At 38.9% G+C, this 21,468-nt stretch overlaps 1 protein-coding gene across 1 annotated transcript; it reads left to right on the top strand.

Annotated features, from left to right (window-relative positions):
- Window positions 1-157: 157 nt before the first annotated feature.
- Window positions 158-17,704, top strand: psmb2 (proteasome 20S subunit beta 2). Its single transcript, XM_004548923.6, has 6 exons — window positions 158-299; window positions 1,755-1,877; window positions 2,014-2,084; window positions 14,877-15,039; window positions 15,345-15,394; window positions 17,466-17,704. Exons 1-6 carry the CDS (start codon window positions 209-211, stop codon window positions 17,565-17,567), a joined length of 600 nt encoding a protein of 199 aa, XP_004548980.1. The 5' UTR covers window positions 158-208; the 3' UTR covers window positions 17,568-17,704.
- The last annotated feature ends 3,764 nt before the right edge of the window (window positions 17,705-21,468 follow it).

Genomic DNA, 21,468 nt, shown 5'->3' with positions numbered 1-21,468 from the left:
CAACCAACACAGGGCACACAACAACAGCGAACGTTCAAATTGCCCGCCCGCGTCGCGTGAAAAATATGAGCTTCCTTTGCTGTGACGTAAACACTGTGCGCCGGCTATCACAAACTTTTGCTGTGTAATCCATACAGGCGAGGCTAAGAGACTGCTCATAATTTAATCTGTTTTATATAAATACTCCAACTTGTATCAGGTCAACAGAATGGAATATTTAATCGGGATACAGGGACCGGATTTTGTCCTCGTCGCCGCTGATAATGTTGCAGCAAGCAGCATCATTCAGATGAAACACGGTATGACAACGCGTTAGCTTATAGCGTTAGCCGCATAGCCGGTTATTTTAGACAGATTTGCTAACATAGCTACATTTTAGAGTCTCTAAATGCATTAAATCGGATTTCTGCTTCTAATAAGTACTACTTGAACCAATTTTTTTATTCATTTTGCTAAATATTTACATGTAACTACACACTGAATGTGACTAAAGCTAGCCAAGCTAACAGTAAGGTAGCAAATAATATCTTCTATCGCAGTTTGATGTTTTTTCTCAGCATTATCATAACCTTTTCCTAGCTAATAGATCAACTCTACATTTCATTCGTAACTAAAGTTGGCAACCTTAGCATGAGTTGCCATAAGAAGGTTACTGACAACGAAAGTGAAAGTCACTGTATCACTGTGGAAATGGAAGTTTACTTACACTCACCATGGATAATTTTAGCCTATTAATGATTTGTTTGATCTGTTCTTTTTGCAGAGTGAAATGATTGTACAGCATGTGTCTTTAATGAATATAAAAATGAGAGTTGGGAGAACAAGTTTGAATTTACTTCGTATTTGGTTCACTTAGCAAGTTGTACCTTGATCTTATATTTTTGGAAGGCATCAACAGACTTCTGGCATAATTCTGACTGAGTTTTGACCACAATTCTTGATGCTTCAACCTGCAAGCTGTTAAATTGGGTTGAGGTTGAAGAATTTGGAGGTAGTCCTTCATTATTATTCTGTGCACTTTGTTTAAAGTACCAGCACCACTGCCAGCAAACTGCCCCAGAGCATGATGCTACCACCAGGCTTAACAGGTCATGCAGTGTTTTTACATCTGAAAGCCTCACCTTTACTCCTCCAAACAACATCTTGTCATTGTGGCCATATACTTAAATTATTGTCTTGTCTGGCCGTAATACTTTGATCGTTGAGTGATCCATGTGGTCAGCAATTTTGGAGCACGGGCTTCTTTTCTGGTGGGCACCCTCTCAGTCCATGGTGATGCAAACACCCTTCGCTGTGCATTGTGCCACCAGCAGTTTTAATTTCAAGGTTGGCTTGAGCCTTGGTGGTTCCTGAACAGCCTAATTAGTTTCCTCTCATCTGAAAGTGACTATTTGGGTCTTTCCCCAGGTGTTTGCAAAGTGGTGACACATCCATACAACTTGTACTTGCATTCATTTGTTTCAACTGATGATCTTGGAATCTGTAGTTGTTCTGAGATGGCTCCAAGAGATCTTCCTAACTTGTGTAAATCTATAGTTTCTTGGGCTTTTTCATTGTTCTGAGTATTTGCCAATCCAAATAGTGGTGTCAGTCAAATCCTTTTTATGCTGGAAAAATAACAGTTCAAAGAAATCATCAATAGCCCAAAGTTACCATGGTCATGATTAGTGTGTGTGTATAAAGGTTTGACTACAAACTATAAGACAATTTAGGAACAGACTAATGAATTTGTGTTCTTCCTTATATTTTTTCAGACTATGACAAGATGTTCAAGCTCAGTGAGAAGATTTTGCTGCTGTGTGTGGGAGAAGCTGGAGACACAGTGCAGTTTGCAGAGTACATCCAGAAGAATGTGCAGCTCTACAAAATGAGGAACGGTAAGAACCTCAGACATGATTGTTGTGATGCTGCTGGTGCTTATAGGTTTTAAGTTTAACTCTAAAATGTTTTTGGGAAACCAGTTTGCTTGCTAAAAACATTTATATTCAAAGCTTTGTGCCTTCTTTTTCTTAGGTTATGAGCTCAGTCCATCAGCAGCAGCAAACTTCACGCGAAAGAACCTGGCAGACTATCTTCGGAGCAGGGTAAATGTCCTGATATATTTATTAAAAAAAAGAATAATATAGTAAGGCTACACAGATATAAAGTCAAAGTGATCAATTTTATTTTAATCTTTGTGTCTCATTAATTTTTGCACCGGCTAATCGAAGACGGTGTGGTAAAGAGTTGGAAAACTGTAAAGTATTTAAGTTGTTTTTTGTTTTTTTTTGTTATAATTAAGTTTTCTTTATTTCTTTCGCACTGAAGAAGTTTGGAGGTAGCACATAACAGAAACCAGATAAGTAAGAACAAACTTTTGACAGATTTTACACATCAACATTGACCTTGAGTGGAATGGAGATGATCTGTACATCCCCAGATACTACAGTCCATTTTACTGTGTGCTTTTTTTCTTTTTTTTTTAATTGAAGAAGAATGGCTTCAAGCATTGTCTTTTAATATAAGAATTAGCTTGAAATTATAGGTGTATTCGTTATTTCGCCAAGTAAAAAACTTTGTCTGAGTTGTTAATTTGTTGGCACAGTGAAGATTACCTGATATATATATATAGTCATTCAATGCTGAAAACAATAGGGTTGCGCTTGAATCCAAGTTATATCAGTAGAATCAGATTTGATCATAATATTCTCGCGTCTTTTTTTGTTTTTGTTTAGTCGGTTTTAGTTAATTGTATTTCTTTTGCAGTGACCAGTCATTCTTCTTTAGTTTGTGGTTCCTTGTCCATCCACTTATTAGTTGTTTGTTATAAGTAATACTTTAGGAAGATATTTTTTCTTAAATGTACAAATCAGTTAATATATTACCTAAATGTCAAAGGAAGCTAAACATTTTTAAGCACTGACTTGACTAAGTCAACACCTTTATGTTTATCTGTGGAGGAAAGTGTTGAGTTTCCAGCAGTATATGCCACACCATCAGGACCCCACTCTCTATTTTGGGTCCATTAATGTGCCAATTTAGACTTGTGAAAAAAGAGATCCTTAGAAAAGTGAAATTCACAAACAAGTTCATAAGTTTGGATAGAAAAAAGATTTTAAAAAAACAATTAACAAAGTGGAAAAAAATTTTTTTACTTTACCTTGTGTATCAGAAATCCACACGTTTTTTATTATTATTATTATTATTATTATTATTATTATTATATGTTTGATATTGTAAAAAATTATTTGTCCCTGTTGAATGCGGCCTCACCTAAGTGCTATTTTTTTTTTAACTGTCACAGCCACGAGCTTGATGTAAAGCAGTGGTCGTAACCTGTGTTTTGTGAGAGCTGCTTTCTCTTGCCCCGGGGAAAATGTGGTCTGTTGAGACTAGAGAGCAGAGACTACAATCATAACCAGCATAATTGTTTGACTTCAGGTGCCTCATACACACTATGCAGACATAAAGAAGTGATATCTTTTGTAGATGAAAAAATTTCTCCACTCTGCTTATTCAGAGTTTGATCATTGTAACTGATCCTTCGCAGGTGAGTCTCCACAAGTCCGTTAAGTTTTGTCTTAATGAGTGAAATCATAATTGGTGTAAGGGTTTAACGTTTCAAAAATGAGTGCAGATAAAACAAAATAAAGAAATCAGCAAAATAATGCAACATATATCATATTTGGTCTTTTGCTAAACATTTTTTCGTCACTAGTTTCAGATGTAATTGAGCCCAAATGACTATCATGTCTAACAGAAAACAACCTGCGCTCGCTTAGTTTCCCCACACATATGTCATCTTGCAAAGATGCATTTGTTCTGCCTTGGACTCTCTGTCTTCCTCCATATTTTACTTTTTGCTTCAAGTATACTTCTACCCTTTTGCCCATTTTCAAATCATCTCAACTCTAGTATCCTTGTATATTTTCTCTGTTAACAAAACAGTTGCTAATTAATCCCAAGTTCTAGTGGTCACCGTCTGAATTAAGCATATTCATCCTGGAGTAATGAATGAACATACCTATAAATATTTTAATTTCTATTTTAAATTAATTACACTCTTCTGCCAGTATTTGCAATCTCATTTGGCTTAAGGGAACAAATGATAAAATCACCAACTAATTCAAGTAAGACTAACCATATAAGGTAGGTTTACTCATCCAATTTAAAAATGTATTTTAGTTTCTACTTGAAATTCATTTTCTTTGCTCAAAATGAAAACATAGTAACAGAAGCCCTAAGTGTGTTGATGACACGGCAGTGCTGTGGTGGTGCTGAAGAGGTGGTATTACCAAGGAGCTCAGGTGGGAATGAACTCCCACTTGAGTTGGCACATGTGTTTGTATCATTGTCAGCTTGAGACACTCATGTTAAACCAGCAGATGCATTTTGACAGAGCCAGGTACATTTGTCAGCTTGTTGTGAAAGGTGACTGAGGGTTCTCCCTCTGAGATTTCCTGTAACACCTGAGCCTGCAGGCCTGTCTCTCACCCTCACTACGCAGATCTGCTGAATGTCTTATCAAAAAATTCTGGTTTTGACCTTTAGTTCTTTATTACATCTTTTACACAACAAGACAGCCAAGCCTGAGAATGAGAAACACGCAAATTACTGCTACTTTATCTGTGTTACTTCATGCAGATGTTATATTGCAATATATAGAGCTGGGGGGGGGGGTCAGTACCTTAACACTTTAATGCTAATTAACCATTTTATTTGTCTTTGTGTTAAAAATGTTCCTGGTGACTAATTTACTAGTAGCTAAAATATTTTAAAAAAGACTAGCCGAGTAGTGACTGTTCATGCACAGTGCAAGCTATTGGAAGAATGAACACTTGAGCTCAGTCAGGGTTAAATGCAGTCTGTAGAAAGATTGCATGTGTTTTTAAGAGTCCTGAGAAACTATTTATCACTTTCTTCTGTAGTCAGTTTATCTTTTCACATTCTTCAATTATCAAGTTCAATTTTAAATTCCAATGACATATGTGGCACTTCGGGCCATATATAATGAACCAATCCCAAGTTCAGTCTCCTGATAGCCTTATGAGTAAAGCGGGGATTACAGGGCAATACTTAACGCAAGTGCACTAAGGTCCATTTGGGTTCCAGTGACATAAATTTCATCAGTCAGTTTTTGCAAATGTCCCTCCAACATCCATTTGTCTGCTTTTTTTTTTTTTTTTTTTCTTGACTGCACAGACTCATCTGCAGAAAATTTACATTACAGTGCACCAACTATGCGGACTTTAAAGAAATATAAGAGGAATGACCGCTGAGCCATCAGGTCTCCAGCTGACCTAAGCTTAAAGCTGTTCAGCAGTCTAACACCTGGTTTCACTTCTTTTCACTTCACAACTTAAACCAGTTGTGGAACATGGTTGACAACCCCTGAGCCTGATTCTGTTGGAGGTTTCTTCCTGTTAAAAGGGTTTTTTCCTTCTCACTGTCACAAAGTGCTTGATCATAGTGAGGGGGTTTCGTATATCATATCTTCTCTGTGGCTAGGCGATGGACCAACAACAGCACAAGCATGACTAGCCCACAGATTGGTTGTGTTTTGGCATGGCCCCCCCATCTTGACAACAGACACTCTAAAGGTAGACGAATGGTCTACACGTTACCACACCCGAATCATCATTTCCCCATATGCACCAGATCTTCCTCATGCAGGTTGTAATACCAAATTGACTAAAACAAAATACCTTTACTACCCTTTTTTTTTTTTTTTTTTTAATTACAGTTTTGTATTTTTATGTATTTTCTTGCATATACAATATGATGTCAGTTAGTTCTGGTTTTCTAGTTTTATTTTTAGTTCTGTTACCTGAAATTTTATTCCGCACATAGCCAAAACGAAATATTAACACTAACCATAATAATCCTGCTTGTTCATTATTAAGTCAAGAATGATTAGTTTAACTAACTGTGAGGGCAGCATCCCACACTCTTACTTTTGTGTTGGGGGGGCGTTTATTTCTCATTTTAAGAAGTTGACAAACATCTCTCTGATTGGCCTTAAGAGCTTTACAGTTTATCGTGCACACAGCCTTCCCTGTCCTTAAAGCCTTAATACTGATGTAGGAAAACTTTTTGACAAGAACAAAATATGCCAAAGGGTTTAACTCATCAATGTTACAGACTTTGGCCTAAAGTTAAAATAGTGTCCTGATCGGGAAATCGTGAAATCAAAATATGTCTGTTTCGATACTTGATGCGTGGAAACTTCTCTAACTCTTCACAGAAATGTTTGGATTTATAAAACCTGATATTTTTTTTTCCCCTGTCTCTCCAAAGGGGAATTTCTGACATCCCCCTAAAGAAGTTTTAGTCAGAGCTAAAAAGTTTTATAAATAAAGTAACATATTCTTGAGCATACTTTACATTTTTGTTCTCAGAAAGTCAGAAATGACAGGCAAATTAATAGGTGCTCATCAGATAAGGTCACACGTTGCTCTCATGAGTTACTGCGACTTTTTTGATTTTACAAAAACAAAATCATTTTTCTTTATCGAGTTTTGATTGTTTTTCTAAAAACATGCTATTATCTCATAGCATTTAATAGATTGAGATTTCATTCATGGTTGTTCGTTTGTAGCCCATTCAACCAAAGTACAGTTGAGCTCATGCCATTCGCCTGTCCTTCCATAGTTCACAAGAATCACTCCTACAGTACTGGTCAGAACTTAATCGAACTATAGCCTGCTGTAGGTAGGAGGAGGTAGAGAAGGTCATGTATAAGGTTGGTGGTTCGATACCTGGAGTCTTTAATCTGCATGTTGGACAAGAAACTGAACCGAGTTTTCCCATCCATTGATCTGTGAATGTTATAAAAGTGCTTAGGCAGAGAAAGTGTGGGTACGAATGGCTGAATGAGGTGTTTTGAGTGCTCATATGGAGTAGAAAAGCGCTATACAAGTACCGCTCCATTTACAGTTGGGTCTTCAGCCAAACTGCTCATATTTATTTTCAGTGTTGCCAGATTTTATTTGTCCTAGAGATGACTGTCTGTGATGTGATGAGAGTCGTGGACTACTCATTGGAGTTTAATTCTCCTTTGTTTTTGCAATACAGCCAAATGATAACAGCAAAACTTTTCACTTTCTTTCTGTACTTCACATATTACAATAACATGTGAATTGCAATATCTTTCCTGAGAATGTTTTAATCTATGTGTCAAGTTCTTTTAGCACAGTAAGAGGAGATGCTGAAGGTTTCTTCCTGTTTAAAATGGAGTTTTTCCTCCCACTGTTGCCAAAATGTGTTTTGTAGGCTCCCGACCTTGTAATATAAAGCACTTTGGGGCAACAGTTTTTGTGATTTGGCGCTATATAAATAAAATTGAATTGAGTCAAATTACAGTTTATTTTTCTGCAGAGATTGCAATGTCTGAATCTTTGTTTTATGCATTTAGCTTATAATGTGAATTTTCCTATGAAACCAAAGCATTATACTTGAGTAGCTGGAACTAGAACTGCATAACATTTGGATCTTTGGTTTGAACAGTTGCTTTGAAGTTCAAACTAGTCTAAAAACGAATGATTTAATTTGTTTTAACCTGCAGTACACATGCACAGCTTCGTTCTTTTTCTTTTTTCTTTTTTTAAACTCTCTACTGAAGACATCTGTATGGTCCTCGATGCATCTCATGCAGTAATTTGTTAAGAGTAGTGTAGCTGCTGCCTGTCACAATAGCAGGAGGGTGAAAATAATTACAAAAAACAATTAGTGTGGCAGAGAAGGGAATGTGGGACACATCGAACGGGGGATAGGGGCAGAGGAGCAGCAGCAGGAGGAGTAGTAGAAGAAGTGGAGGTCTCGAGGGAAACGGCTAAACCCAGTAGACAACAGCACACTGACTGGAGTGCGAGAAGGAGTAGGAGTCAACATACTCACAAAATACAATATACATGCACACAGAGGGACCTATAGGATCGAGATGGTTTTATTCAGTCAAGGTTGTGCATGTTGTGGGATAACATTTATATTCATGTCTTGCCATAAGCTGCAAGTGTATCGTTATTTTTGTGCCTCACGGATATGAATTTGGCTTTATGAGTGCAGGATTTAGTAATGCTGCGTTCTCAGGAGTGCTCAGAAACTGAAGCAATAGCACTTTCTCTTCTGCATCCCACACCTTCCTCCAGCTATGCTCTCCTCACATTCATCAACCTCCAGAGTACACGGACATTTGCAAATTATGTTGTATAAACAAGTTTTTTTTCATGCCGCTACCCACCCCCCCACCCCCCGCAGAACATCTTGTATATGTAGAATAACTAATGTGTCTTGTCTTTTTGAGAGTGAAACCGAGAAAGAGATCCTTGGCTGAAGTCTTGAACAGTCTACTGGGTGGATGTTATGATACATATTGCCATTCTGTGTTGGCCCTGAAGTTTATTTTTGGGTCAGTAATCGCTACCTAAAATAAATCTGAGCAATGCAATTAATGCAGCGTTTATGTCAAGACTTTAGGACTTCAGGTCATTGATTATTTGTAAACAATTTTTCTGTTTAATCTGCCTTTTTTATTTATTTATTATTTTTTTTAAGATGAACAAAAAATCAACAGTGATATACAGAGGAAAGGTCAAGTTTCACAGAGGTATAGGTATAAACAAATGATTCGGGTTATTAAGAAAGAAAAGGAAATTTGAATATCATTTGACTATATGAAATCAGGGAATTTGGGATCATTTACCTGAAAAAATAAAACAAAATAAACAGATTTTTTCCTTCAGTAAATTTGGCTGATATTTCTGCCCACTATAATTATTAGTCAGGATTGTTAATCTGGTATTTTTGCTTTGATTTGATTTGACTAATGTGTTAACTCAGTGCCGACAGATGACCAGTTGTGTGTCTCTGTTTGGTCATTAACGTCCACAAAACCATATGAAGATAGACATTATTTTGATCCTACAGGCCAATTTCTCATATGTGGTTTGAGAACCCATTTGTTGACTAAATCTAAATTAGATGTAGATTAAGGTGAAAAATGCCAGGAGTCCAAGGGAATATGCTGCATATGTTGAAATATATTTTAATTAATATGATTAAATCATGTATAGCTATTTTTTTTCTCGTTATGCCATCTTTAAATTATCTTTTTACCCTCCTAAAAAATTTGTGATCCCACTTCCATGTCCAGAGCCCTAGGTTAAAAACCAGTGGCTGATAAATTAATCAGTGGTATATTGTTAATTCACATGGCTTTATTCCTGCAGGATAAATTAGAGATGAGTCCTTGAGTCTGAAAGATGTCATTCCCCAGTGGCCGCAGACCTCCGGGAGGTATAGTTAGCTAAAGTCAGCAGAGCATGTCGGCGCAGAGACATTGAAACCCTGCTCATATACGACTATGTGCTTACCAACCCGTTGCATAGAAAAAAAACAACCCTGGTAACCTCTAGAGTACTGCGTTCACTCAAGCTATAGAGAGGAGACAAAGGAGGGGGGGAAAGCAGCATAATCACCTGAGGCCTCGGTCTGCTGCATGCATATTAGCAATGATATGTGTGAAACTCACCGTAGAGCAAAGATCCAGGGCTGAATGCTTTGCCTCTGTTTGTTTTGCTGTTCCTCTTCATGTGCTGTGATGCACAGACAGGTCTCAAATTAAAGGAAAAAACCTGACCCTCTGACACAGTGAGAGGATCCAATGGCTCTGCCTTGATATGAGGAGTGGTTTACAGTCCACTTGTGCCTTTTATCAGCAGTTTATACTCACTTTTGTCATCCTGTTTTGATGTTGTGTATCAATCACAAATTAATCACCAGGATTGTTCTGGATGGACATGGACACTGTGATGTCACTCACTGATTTCGGTTTCTGTGTTTTGGCACATCACAATTAATGAATGTAAAGGAGAGTCAGGCTTGGTGAGATTTAGCTTAAATAGTTTCTAGATTGCTTTTAATATTTACAGCTATGTGTGATCCCGGCTGTTCAGATCTTTTGTAAATAAGAATTTTCCCATTTTTGTTTGCAGTAAAAGTGACTAAAAATGATAAAGTTAGAAGGAAATATAGTTGATCTATTGCTTTATAGAAACAAAAGGCAGGCTTATTTGACAAAAGCAAACTAAGTTAAGGAGGAACATGTTTTTAGTCCCAGGACAAAATAGAAGGAAATTCCTCAATCATGGATAAAGACACTGCAGATTGGGATTTTTGATACTGGTAGCTACAACAGGCCAAGACATGATGTTAATTTAATGGAGGGAACATCAAAAGGTTTGTAAATACAGCATTAAGCTGTTTTGAGGCTGATGAGGAACCTTAAATGTCCCATTTGAACAAGTAGGTGACATTCAGTCTGTTAATTTTTTTTACCATTTTCTATAAGACTGCTGCAACAGTTAGATCGCTGCAGTGCAGTGGTGATCTACAGCTCACCCCGTATGGGTTTGTAAAATATTTTTAAGCATGGGCACACAGTGGGTACAAATAATTACTGGCACCATATTGCACGCGGCTCCCCTGCTCCTGCACAGATGAACAATTAATACAGCAGATTGAGGAGAAATGCCAATAAAGAGAACATGCCCCGGGGCAGGGTGCAAAAATAAGGGGAAGGGAGGGAGGGGGGAGAGATGGCAGGAAGGGAAGTGCTGGAACGTGGCAGAGGAGTGTTTAGGGATGACTTTGTGATGATTTTTTAGAAGCCTGACCTTAATTTGTGTTCACAACTACAGAGAAGTTTCTTCGTGGTTTAGACGAGAAGACGGATGCCTCTCTCCTGCCTACAAAAAATAGTTTGCTACGTTTAAATCGCACAAAGACTGGAAATTGGTAGGAAGAGCCAGATTAGGGCTTTGGAGTATTTATAAAAATGCAGATATCTGTAGGCAAGCTACCAGAAGTTTCCTGGTTTGTGTGTCTAGAGCAATATCAACCAGTCAAAAAAAGTTAAGTGTTTCTACATTTGTAAATAACCACTGCCACAGGATTAGGAAGTTTAGGGTCAGATATATGATGCCTAACCCTGGGAACTCACAAAGGGTGTTTCTATTAGGCCGTGTGACCAACAAAAATTTGGTCGATCATCTTCTAATCACACCAGGAGTGTTTCAGAAGTTATTTTACTACAGGTGAGCAGATCTACCCAATATTCATAGTATCAAAACGAAACATGCACTATGAAAGATGTCTGAACCTTTTTGTGCTGACTGTCACGTCTATTTTATTTATAGGCTAAAGAACATTTACATGAAAGGTGTGCTTTGTTGGTTAATAAGTTGTGGAAAGTAAAAATCACATTGGTTTAGTGGTGATTGAAGTGTCCAGAATTTCAAAATTGACGATGATTCATCTCATAAATCGTGACACACTGTTCTCCCCTCACTATCGGTAATACTGGCCCTCTATGTACTTGGTATCAAATTGATACTGGTCGTGTTCGTGTGGTTGTTGCGGGCTGATTATTAGACCTTGCGTTGTTTAGAGTGAAGTACACCTTCTGAAGTGCTCTGCAGCACTTTTGGTAGAAATGCAAACATTGTCTTGAGTGGTGACTGATTGGTTGGAGAAACGTAACACTGCCCAGGCTGTTCTCCGGATTTGTCTTCAGGTTATAGCCAGCTGGTACCCACTTGGTTCTATGTGAGCAAAAACCATTTTAAAGCTCACTGAGAAACACTAGAGCTGTTGATTATTTTATTTTTTTTAGTAAGGTGGTGGACACATTGGGGAACATGCTGTCGAGTCTGCTGACTTGGCCTGACTTGGGGAAAACACCCAATATTTTACGACTTCCTGAACAGCCGCCTTTAAATAGCAGATAAGAGATATAAGCACTTTGTTTTAATGGTTTGTTTGCCGTTGTTGTTAAGGAACACACATAAATTCTTAAAACCAAAAACACTGAGCGAGAGACTAAAAATTATAATTAGCAGATAGCCTGTGGCATTTCCAGATATGGATTAAGCCCATTTGTTGACTAAGGCTGAATTAGAAGTAGAAAAGGTGAAAAATGACAGTCGTTTGAGGGAACTACCTCCATATGTTAAAATTTATTCTAATTAACTAGATTCAATCGTCACAAATTAAAGACCAGTTAATGATCTGCTATGACAAATACTCATGGTTTTGAGACTGAAGTTCAGCAAACACGTGGACTCGTTACCTCAAAGCAGGTAAAGACCGCTCAAACATGATTGGTCAGTAGAACTTGGATTACAAGCAGGAACCCGAAAACGTATCCCTTGACTACAGACCTGAATATTATTACAGTTACAGTAAAATCCACCATAAGTTTGTAAAGTCTGTGTTGAAGCCTCGAGCTGAGTGTGTTCAAAGAGCGAGGGACAGATGTGACCATTAGATCAACTTCACGTGTTAGTCAGTATGACCTGAAACTATCAACTGAGCCCTTAAACTCTGAGGTCACAGGACAGCCGTTTTACCACAGATTTTTACATAAATAAGTGTTTGCAGTCAGAGGAGTCGCCCCCTACTGGCCAGTAGATAGAACGTAAGTTTAAAGCACATTCACATTTGTTTACTTTTCACTTTCAGAACTAAAAGCTACATGTGTCTTTTATACTCTCTGATGATACTTACAGGGTTTGTTTGTTTGTTTGTTTTTAATTATTGCCTCTTGAAATTTTTGTGCATGCTTTAGCCTGTAGGTCACACACTTAAATTGGTCCTGCAAATGAAAATGTGCAGTTTCCATGTTACTGTGTCACTCGCAAAAGCCAAATTTGTAAAGTTACACATTGGAGCTATGAAAGGAGGGGCAGTGTTGGAGTAATTCTTGGCTAGCTGTTCCTCCATCTAAAGCAGGTTTGTGTCTGCTTAAGGCGATGGCATGGGTTACGGGTGAAGCCTTTTGTCTCATGGCCCAACAGTTGCCTTGCTTGGCTGTGAGCAGGAGTCACGGCAGGGAGGATTAAAACATATGATGTGTATTGTTTGCGTATTAACTGAGGTGTGAGTTCAGGTGGTAGGGTTAACAAGGTGCCTGTTCCCTCCGAGGTGACATGGGAAAGGGAAGGTTATTTTGATGCCAAGACTGTATCATTGTTACATGTAACCAGTGAGACAGCTGTCTGGTGGGCGGGGGTGACGCCACTGGGGCGTTTGCAAGCTCACATAGGAGTTAAAACACACACACATAAACACACACACATTAAGATATTCATCCTGAGATTCACGCTCATTGTGCACTCCTGCAAACACCATTTCTCTGTGTGTGTGTGTGTGTGTGTGTGCGCATTCGAAACCATCGTTAAAATACACCCACATTAAAGCCTGCTCCCACAGGGAGCGCAGCGATCATCGTTGCCCTCATGGCACACGCAGCGCCAACCCACAAGTCACAGAAACAAGCAGGTTGTCTCAGACATGAATTAAAGCACGAGGGCAGGTGCCTGGCGTAATGCGAGTCTTATTGTCGTTAAGACTCCCCATTTTCCTCCTCGTGCGACACATTACCCTTCTGCTTCTACTTCAGTCAAGAATTTAGGCCACAAGTTGTTTTAACCCCCTCCCAAAAAAATCAGTCCTGGTTTAAAGGGATTTTTTTTTTTCTATTGAAAATGAGAAACAAGAGCTTGCAACAGCGAAGATAGAAAGTTGGTGTTTTGGAGGAAGAGAAGGGAGACGAGGCTGGGAGCGTTAAAGATGTAATTTGAAAAGAGAGAGGGGGTAGGGGCAAGAGAAACGACTTTAGAAGTTTTTAATGAGCCCTGGCGCTACTCCAGGGCACAGGGTGAAGGCAGCAGAGAGAGGAGGAGGAGTGGGGGGGCAAGGGAAAGAAGGGATGAAGACAGAGGGAGGGGGTAGGGATGGGGGGCGCTGGCTCCCAGCAGATGTCACACTGCCGATGACACCCTGATTCCTTTTCCCCCCCTAAACACACAAAACACTCACCTCCTCTGTCCTGTGACCCACTATCACCTTTTCCGCTCCCTCCGTTGCACAGCCGCTCTCTGACTCCTCCGCTAGCGTGTCTCTCTGTCACACTGCTGCTTATGTTTTCTTAATGTTGCCGCTGTGTGCAGCACGCCACGTCTCTGCTAAGTGGAAAAATCAAAGTCGATAATTAGGAGCAATTTATTTGGGATAAGTTGAGAAAGAGAAGTTGCACTTTTCAAGTGCCGTCTTAATCTTGTGAGCTGGCTCCTGGAGTAAAATCATCTATGGAAGTGTTAGCACCTCTAATTGGAGCAGAGAAGTAAACTTTTTAAATGGAGACAATAAACATAGCACCGTGTTTAAAATCGTACCACATGTGATGCCCGATGAGAGTAGAGGCCTGCAGCTGGTGGATCCAAAATTCACTCCTCAAAAAATATCCGAAAGCTTCTTAAGACACTTGTATCGTGTCTTCAGTGTTTCTGGAGCAGCTTTCCAGTATCTGAATAAATGCATCCAGTTGGCTTGTCAGAGGATTTCGATGGATGAGCAATAAAAGCAAGGATTAAATGCAGTAACCACTCAGTCGCCCTTTTGATGCTTTGGTTTTAAGCACTTTAAGCAATAAAGTTAAAAAAGGAGGAAAAAATATGATAGAAATATTAAAACTCATATCATATGATATCATATCTCATATCTGTCTTCCAGACTTACCCATAAATCTTTTAATAATCAGGCAGTCTAAACGAATCATAAAGTGTCCTTGACAGAGGTAACTGAGCTTATAGTCTCTGCATTGGTTTCTGACAACTTTGAGCTGCACGTGGGTGAATGTGAATGTGAAGTCTTCCTACAGGTGTTCATGAGCACTGATTTATGACATTTCTGATCCTGCAGCTCTGAACTAAATCGCACGTAGGAACCTGTTTCTAGAGGTGTTGCGTTTAAAACTGAACACATTTAGTTTGTTTTGTTCACGGTTATAAACTTGAATATTAATCCTCGGCTGCCTCCTCCTCCTCCTGCGTCTCCAGACTCCATACCACGTGAACCTGTTGCTGGCGGGCTATGATGACACAGACGGCCCGGGTCTCTACTACATGGACTACCTGTCTTCCCTGGCCAAGGCCCCCTTCGCTGCCCACGGCTACGGAGCCTACCTCACTCTTTCCATTCTTGACCGATACTACAGACCAGGTCAGTGCATACGGACGCCTCGTATCTTGTTGTTTTCTCTTCTTCTCATTGTTCCTGTGAGACAGAGAAATGGAGAGGATGATGAAATCACCGCGGAGGTTATAGAGTTTGTTCACACTCGGGTCAGGAGATTGGCTCGAGGCGTGGTGATAAACGACTTTTTCCTGGTGGTGATAAATGACTTTTTTTTTTTTTTTCCTCAGTCTTACAGCTCAAACTTTTTATGTTAATTCCAGCGTTTGTTAAAGTAACCTGTGACCCCTGTATAATGCACCACAAACTGTATTTTCTTTTTTTTGTTCTAGATCTGAGTCGGGATGAAGCGGTAGATCTGCTGAAGAAGTGTGTTGAAGAAGTGAGTTGAAGCAGTTTCTTTTTTCATTCGCATAAATGAAAGCCGATATTTATTCAAATATTTATTATGTCAAGACTAACGTCTGACAGTTCCACACATACTCTTGGGTATTTAATAGCCATACATGTATCTCCGCAGTATTTACAGCATCCATTTCCTGTCAGAGTTACAATACTTTTGTGAAGTTATTTCTTATTTCTTCTTCTTATTTCTTAGATTTTTCTTGTTTCCAGAGTAGATATACTTGTTAGTTTTTTGTTTCATTCCACATTTTTACTTATTTCACTCTGTTTTTGGTGATTATTTAAGTGATGTGGGAGTACTACAGTACAACCTCTTGACTCACAGTCATGTAGCTGTCTCAGCCTCGTACTGATGGTTGTGTTGAAAAAGACTGAATACAAGGACAGATGTTTTTGAGTTGACTGTAATACCTCTGATGTGGATTACACCTGAGAAAGGACAGCTGTGGAAAGTGTCCCGATCTAATTTCTGTGTGAAAAACATTTAAAGTAGCATTAGACAACTTCTACTACCCCCTGTGCTAATGTCCCAAAGCTCACACTGTTGGCCATTTTTAAAACACTTAAAACATTTTTAGTTACTTCGATTGTTCCAGTGTCCACAATTTCAGCGAGCTCGGTAACCTGGAAAGGCCAAAGCTCTGTCCACCTCCTGATTTGATTGGTTGAGATTTCTTACATGATCACAGACTGATTTTTTTTAAGATGTCAGTATTGTTTCACAAAGGTAAATCAGAAACACCTGATAATAATGTATTCTTACTTTTGATCACTCTTATGATCATAATCCAGTTTTTACATGAGAAAGCTGTTTCTGTTCTACTTATTATTGATTATTTTGCCTCTGTGGCCTCTAAGTGTTGCACCTGGAATTAAGATTCCAGGTTATCCGCCCATCCCAATCTTGTGGTGGTGATATCTTAGGATATAAATGGACTGATAGCGCTATTCTACTCTCCTGGAGTACTCAAAGCGCTTAATACAACATGCCACATTCACCCATTTAAACAAGCACTTTGTTGTACAATTTTAAGTTCTCACTAACATTCACACACATTCATATTCTGATGGACGCATCAGAGAGCAACTTAGGGTTAATATCTTGCCCAAGGATATTTGGCCTGCAGACTGGGGGGAGCCAGGGATCGAACCACCAACCTTCCGATCAGTAGATGACCTGCTCTACTGACTTAAGAGAAACTATTCAAATATTCCACAAGCTTACTGTCAGTTTAGCCTGTCATATTTTGGGGATGACTTATGAGTCGCACATTTATGAGTCAAGTCTTTTTCCTTCGGGAAGTCTGTGCATTTACTTATAATTTCTGGACATCTGATCGACGGTTATATTTTATGCATGAATAAATTAAACATAGTAATAAACTGGTTGGGAATCATTTTATTACAATCCTCCTAACTGTCTTATGTGACCGCACTTGTTCTCGTCCATAAATGAAGAAGAGATGAAAATATTGTGTGTTGTATTTACACTATAACTCAACAACAGAAGAGGCTTCTGACCATATTATTACATCTGCGTAGGTTTAGATTAGATCTGGTAACCCATGTTTTGGTGCCCACGCTCGAAGCTGTGACGCAGCGTCCCCATTTTAAAACTCTCTTTGCAGAAACATTCATATTTAAAGCTTTGCATATTTTCGTGGCTACAGATCAGAATAAAAGAGGAAATGCACTTAACACCTTTTACTGAAATCCTTTGAAACGTTCGCGTCACGTGTAATGGCAACTTGGGAGCTTTGATCAGTCTTGACACATTAATAGGTTCACATCATACAAACAGCAGGATATTTGAGTTTTTTGAACAGTGGCATGTATAGATTATTAAATATAACAGAGGTAAAAAAATAGCTGGAGTGTAAATTATGTCACTTTTCACCTCTTTTCTTACCCTGCTTCTCTGCATCTATTTTTTTTTTTTTTTTTTTTTTTTTTAATAAAGTTTGATTTTCTGTAACTTCACCCCAAATCCTTTCATCTTATTTTGTTGTTAAATTTCCTCCTGTGTCTGCTCTCTCTCCCTCTCACAGCTCAACAAACGCTTCATCCTGAATCTCCCCTCCTTTACCGTCCGTTTGATTGACAAGGAGGGCATCCATGACCTGGAGAAGCTCACCCTCGGCGCCAAGTGACCGCACTGCAAAACTACCCACCATCACAATCGCTTCTCTCTCGTTCTCTCTCTCTCTTTTTTTTTTTTTTTTTTTTGTACCAGTGACCTCCCTGCTTTTTCTGTTCCAATAAAAAGTGACACACAGTTGAGATACAAGCTCTTTGTCCCTGTGGTGCTTTCTCGTTCTCTCGTGTGCTCATCTGCACATTGAATGAGAACAGCCTTCTGGCTGTGTACTTTGCACTTGTACTCAGTGAGAGGGCATGTGGGTAATGTACACTTGCTTACGCTCCTCGTACACGTGTATTAAAACACGCGTGCACATGTAAAGAGAAAAGCAGCTTTCTTTTGATTGTGAGATTTATGGTAAAGACAAACACGTGTAGCACAAGCGAGAAGTAGTACGATCACACAAGCTGTGTGCAGGGTGACCACATGTCCTGCTTTATGTGGTGCTACACGGCATTTTTTTTATTCCTCGTTCGACTTTTTCACATCTCGAGACAATGTCGTACATTTTCACTGATTATGCAAGAGTCTGGCTTTTACCCAGAACATGTGAAGGGAAAGCTTTTTATTATTATCACCTAGCACCCTGCCCTTTAAAGCGCCAAGAAGTCACAAGCTTTGCAGATTTTGTTGGACGTGATGAAAATGAAGCAACAGTATTTTCTGAGAAATAGATGGGTTATCTATTTTGTTGTTAGACATATTATGAACAGAAAAAGTGTAAAATAAATAAATGCATTTGGCAGTCTGGGTGCATCCTCTATTACTGTTGCCAGGCTAGAAAGCAGCTAAGCTTCCTTTTAGTTTTAATGCATTCACTTAGCAAAAGAGTTGCAAAAGTTGCATTTAGATCAAATAGATGTGCCTTCCTCCCACCACTGTTAACGTGTCCCACACAAACACTCGGTTTGTCCCACATGTTTTTCACCCCCCAAAAAGACTTTCAGGGCAGGGGAAAAAGGTCAACAGCAAAAATGGATGGTTACAATTATGTTTTTATTATTATTATTTCCCTAATTGCAAGCTTTTAAGAAGAATTAAACACACACACAGGACATATTCTATTATTATAGGGTTCAGTTGACCACCAATGATCAATTTGACTTCACATGTTTAAGAGAATGAAATGAACAAGAGCCCAGCACAGACATACAAACAACAAACTGCTCCTTCATTTCTACACGTTACAGTCCACATACCAGAAAACAAAAGAAAGAAAGAAACAACAACCTGCAGGGTTACAGCAAACTATTCTGACACTCAATAAAATCCAAAACATTCACTTCTTTAATAAACCTTCACAATCATGCACTGTTTGTCTGTCGCTGTCCTAAATTTCATTGAGTTTTTCTTTTCTTTTTTTAAGTAATGGTATTAACCTTTAAAAAAATGCTTATTTTGTGGTAATTCTTTCTTCTGGATACAAATACATTAAAAGTAGTCTTTTTAAATAATCTTCTCTTTCTGCCAAACACAAACTTTTCCTTTATCTGCACACTTGTGTTCATATCTCCAGTATATATTTTTATTTTAACAGCTTAACTTGGCAGATGTTAAATGTGCTCAGCCAGTTATGGTGTGTTAATCTCAGGTGTGTCTACACAATCCGAGCTGCAGCACAAGCTGATTTCCAATCCTCTGCTGAGATTTCACTCAAACATTATTCACTGATTTAATTATGTATGTCGGTAAATGTATCGCCGCGCGCATCTGTTAAATGATATTTACCTTTGAACAAGCTGAAATTGTTTGCTAGTGAGCCCTGTGTGTGGTTTGTTAAATATGAGCTGCCACATTTTGATTTACCTGTCAGGAAGAGATTAAACATTAATTATCAGTCAGGTTACATTTTACAGGTGTCCTGATTGATCACGTGAGCAGGTATTTCAAAGCTAGCACAAAAACACAACTTCCCCTGAATCTGATTCCATTTAAGATGATATAACAAGGTTATACCAGGGCAGCTACTCTGGTGTTAACAGAGAGACCAGTCAAACCAGTCAATGGGCTTTCAAAATAAAGTGTTCATATTGTAATCAGAAGAAGGGTTAACAACAAAGAACAACTGACTTCACAACCTCACATACAAATAAATTATAAACTACATTTTCACTTGAAATTTGAGAAGATTGCATACGGCTGATTGGTTCAGTTTGATATATACACCCTGAGATTGTCATTTCAAATTTTAAAGAGAAGTATTCTCATCCAAAGTCAATTTCGTGCATTTGTATAAAATAGTTATGAAGTTTTTTAGCTATAAATTTCCATAAGAGGACTTAAATTTAACCAATTCAGTCTACATCAAGGTCCGAACAGTAGATAAAGTTTGGGTTTGTTTTTTTTAAAGAGGGGCACAAAGAAAAAAAAAGAAGTAGATGAACCTCGTAAACTTTTGCTACAATAGCTAAAACAGTTTCAGATCGATGTTGGTCTGCTCAGTCTCAGTTTTTTCTCTCCCTAAATATTCAAAGATGGTGTTTAGAAAGGCTAAAAAAAAAAGCAGTTTATCTGCTCAGAGGACGGTGGTTTATGTTGCTAACTATCTTCACTGTCCTGGTTTTTAGTTTTTCACTGGTATTGAGGAAGTGGTTACTTTTCTGGACATCAGCTGAGTTTTTAAATACTTTTTTCTATTTTTTTGGCAAAAATACTAAAGAGAAATACATCCTTGGATCATTCTGTGCCGCTGCAAAAGTATAAAATATCCTTCATTTACACCAAAAGTTTAAGAATTTCTGTTACAGTAGCCAAACCCCCAAACACAGCCTTAAATATAAAAGCTTAAAGAATAGCTCAATAACAGCAAAGTTTGGCAACATAAATACCTCAATGAGGAAAAACTAAATCATGAAATGCATTTAACTAATTAGAGACAACAAAATACAGTAGAAGGCTTTATCAAGTGAAACAGCTCAAATTTATATAAAGAAAAACAGATTAAAAATGGATTTCTAACTGTAAAAGTTTAATATAAACTGAGAATGAATCAAGTGTATTCAGGCTTGCGTTCAGTAAGCATTAAATGGTTTAGAGGGCCACCACTGGACCACGGTCCACACTTTAAACTCTGGATATGTTTATTTTTACCTTTTTATATCTAATTTAAATCCTTTTATTGCTAAAAATTTGTCCAGTACTGAACCTTTAAGTGGAAATAAAAGAAAGGAATCTTTGTGATTCACTAACAAGAAGCTGAAACAAGAAGTTCATCGGTTTTGTCTGCGTATCAGAAGCATTACAATAAACGAGCACACTTGCATGCAGCTGGAAATAAGAAAACCAGGCCAACCTCACAGCTGAGCTGGTGTGTGTTAGAGCGACTGTAAACCCATGTGTATGAGAGAGGGAGAGGCAGCGTGTGTGTGGCTCCATCATCCCATCTCCTCTCTCCGCCACAGACAGGTGATTAATAAACATTAAACAATCCCTCCTCTCTCAAACACACCGGAATCTGACGGGAAGAGCAGCATATGTTTGCCTGGAGGCACAGAGAGAGATGGAGAGCGGCCCTGCTGAGTGTCAGATAGAGGGAGAGAAAAGGCGTGGTGGGGGGGGGGGGGGGGGAGTTAGGTTACAGAGACGGAGATGAAGGGATGGGGTGGGAGGGGTGAGGGCGCTCACACAAGAGGGTAATGAGATGGGAGGAGAGAAGGGGAGATACGGCAGGTAGAGATGTTTGAGAATGTATGAGCAGGCGACATGTATGTGTGCGTTCCCTGGAAAGCAGTAATTGTGCTTAGCGTCTCATTCTGGTTAAATAAAGTGAAGGACTGAGCATGAGCGGTGGTCTGTGGGAGACGCGTGGAACAGACAGATGGGTTGAGGGGAAGCTGAGGTGTGCCTAGTTGGGCGCTGGAGGTCGTACTACTCCCAGGTACAGCGCTCAGGGCTGCAGCTGTGACACTGCT

Source organism: Maylandia zebra, linkage group LG22 (genome assembly GCF_041146795.1).
Source record: "Maylandia zebra isolate NMK-2024a linkage group LG22, Mzebra_GT3a, whole genome shotgun sequence".
Lineage (NCBI taxonomy): Eukaryota > Metazoa > Chordata > Actinopteri > Cichliformes > Cichlidae > Maylandia > Maylandia zebra.
This window is presented reverse-complemented; position numbering and strand designations above follow the sequence as displayed.

What these genes read in the sequence shown, in the direction of transcription:
- psmb2 (XM_004548923.6), top strand. Translation starts at nt 209, where the DNA reads ATGGAATATTTAATCGGGATACAGGGACCGGATTTTGTCCTCGTCGCC. An exon ending in TGACCGATACTACAGACCAG is followed by an intron (nt 15,040 to 15,344) that starts GTCAGTGCATAC and finishes TTTTTGTTCTAG; the next exon opens with ATCTGAGTCGGGATGAAGCG. An exon ending in TGAAGAAGTGTGTTGAAGAA is followed by an intron (nt 15,395 to 17,465) that starts GTGAGTTGAAGC and finishes TCCCTCTCACAG; the next exon opens with CTCAACAAACGCTTCATCCT.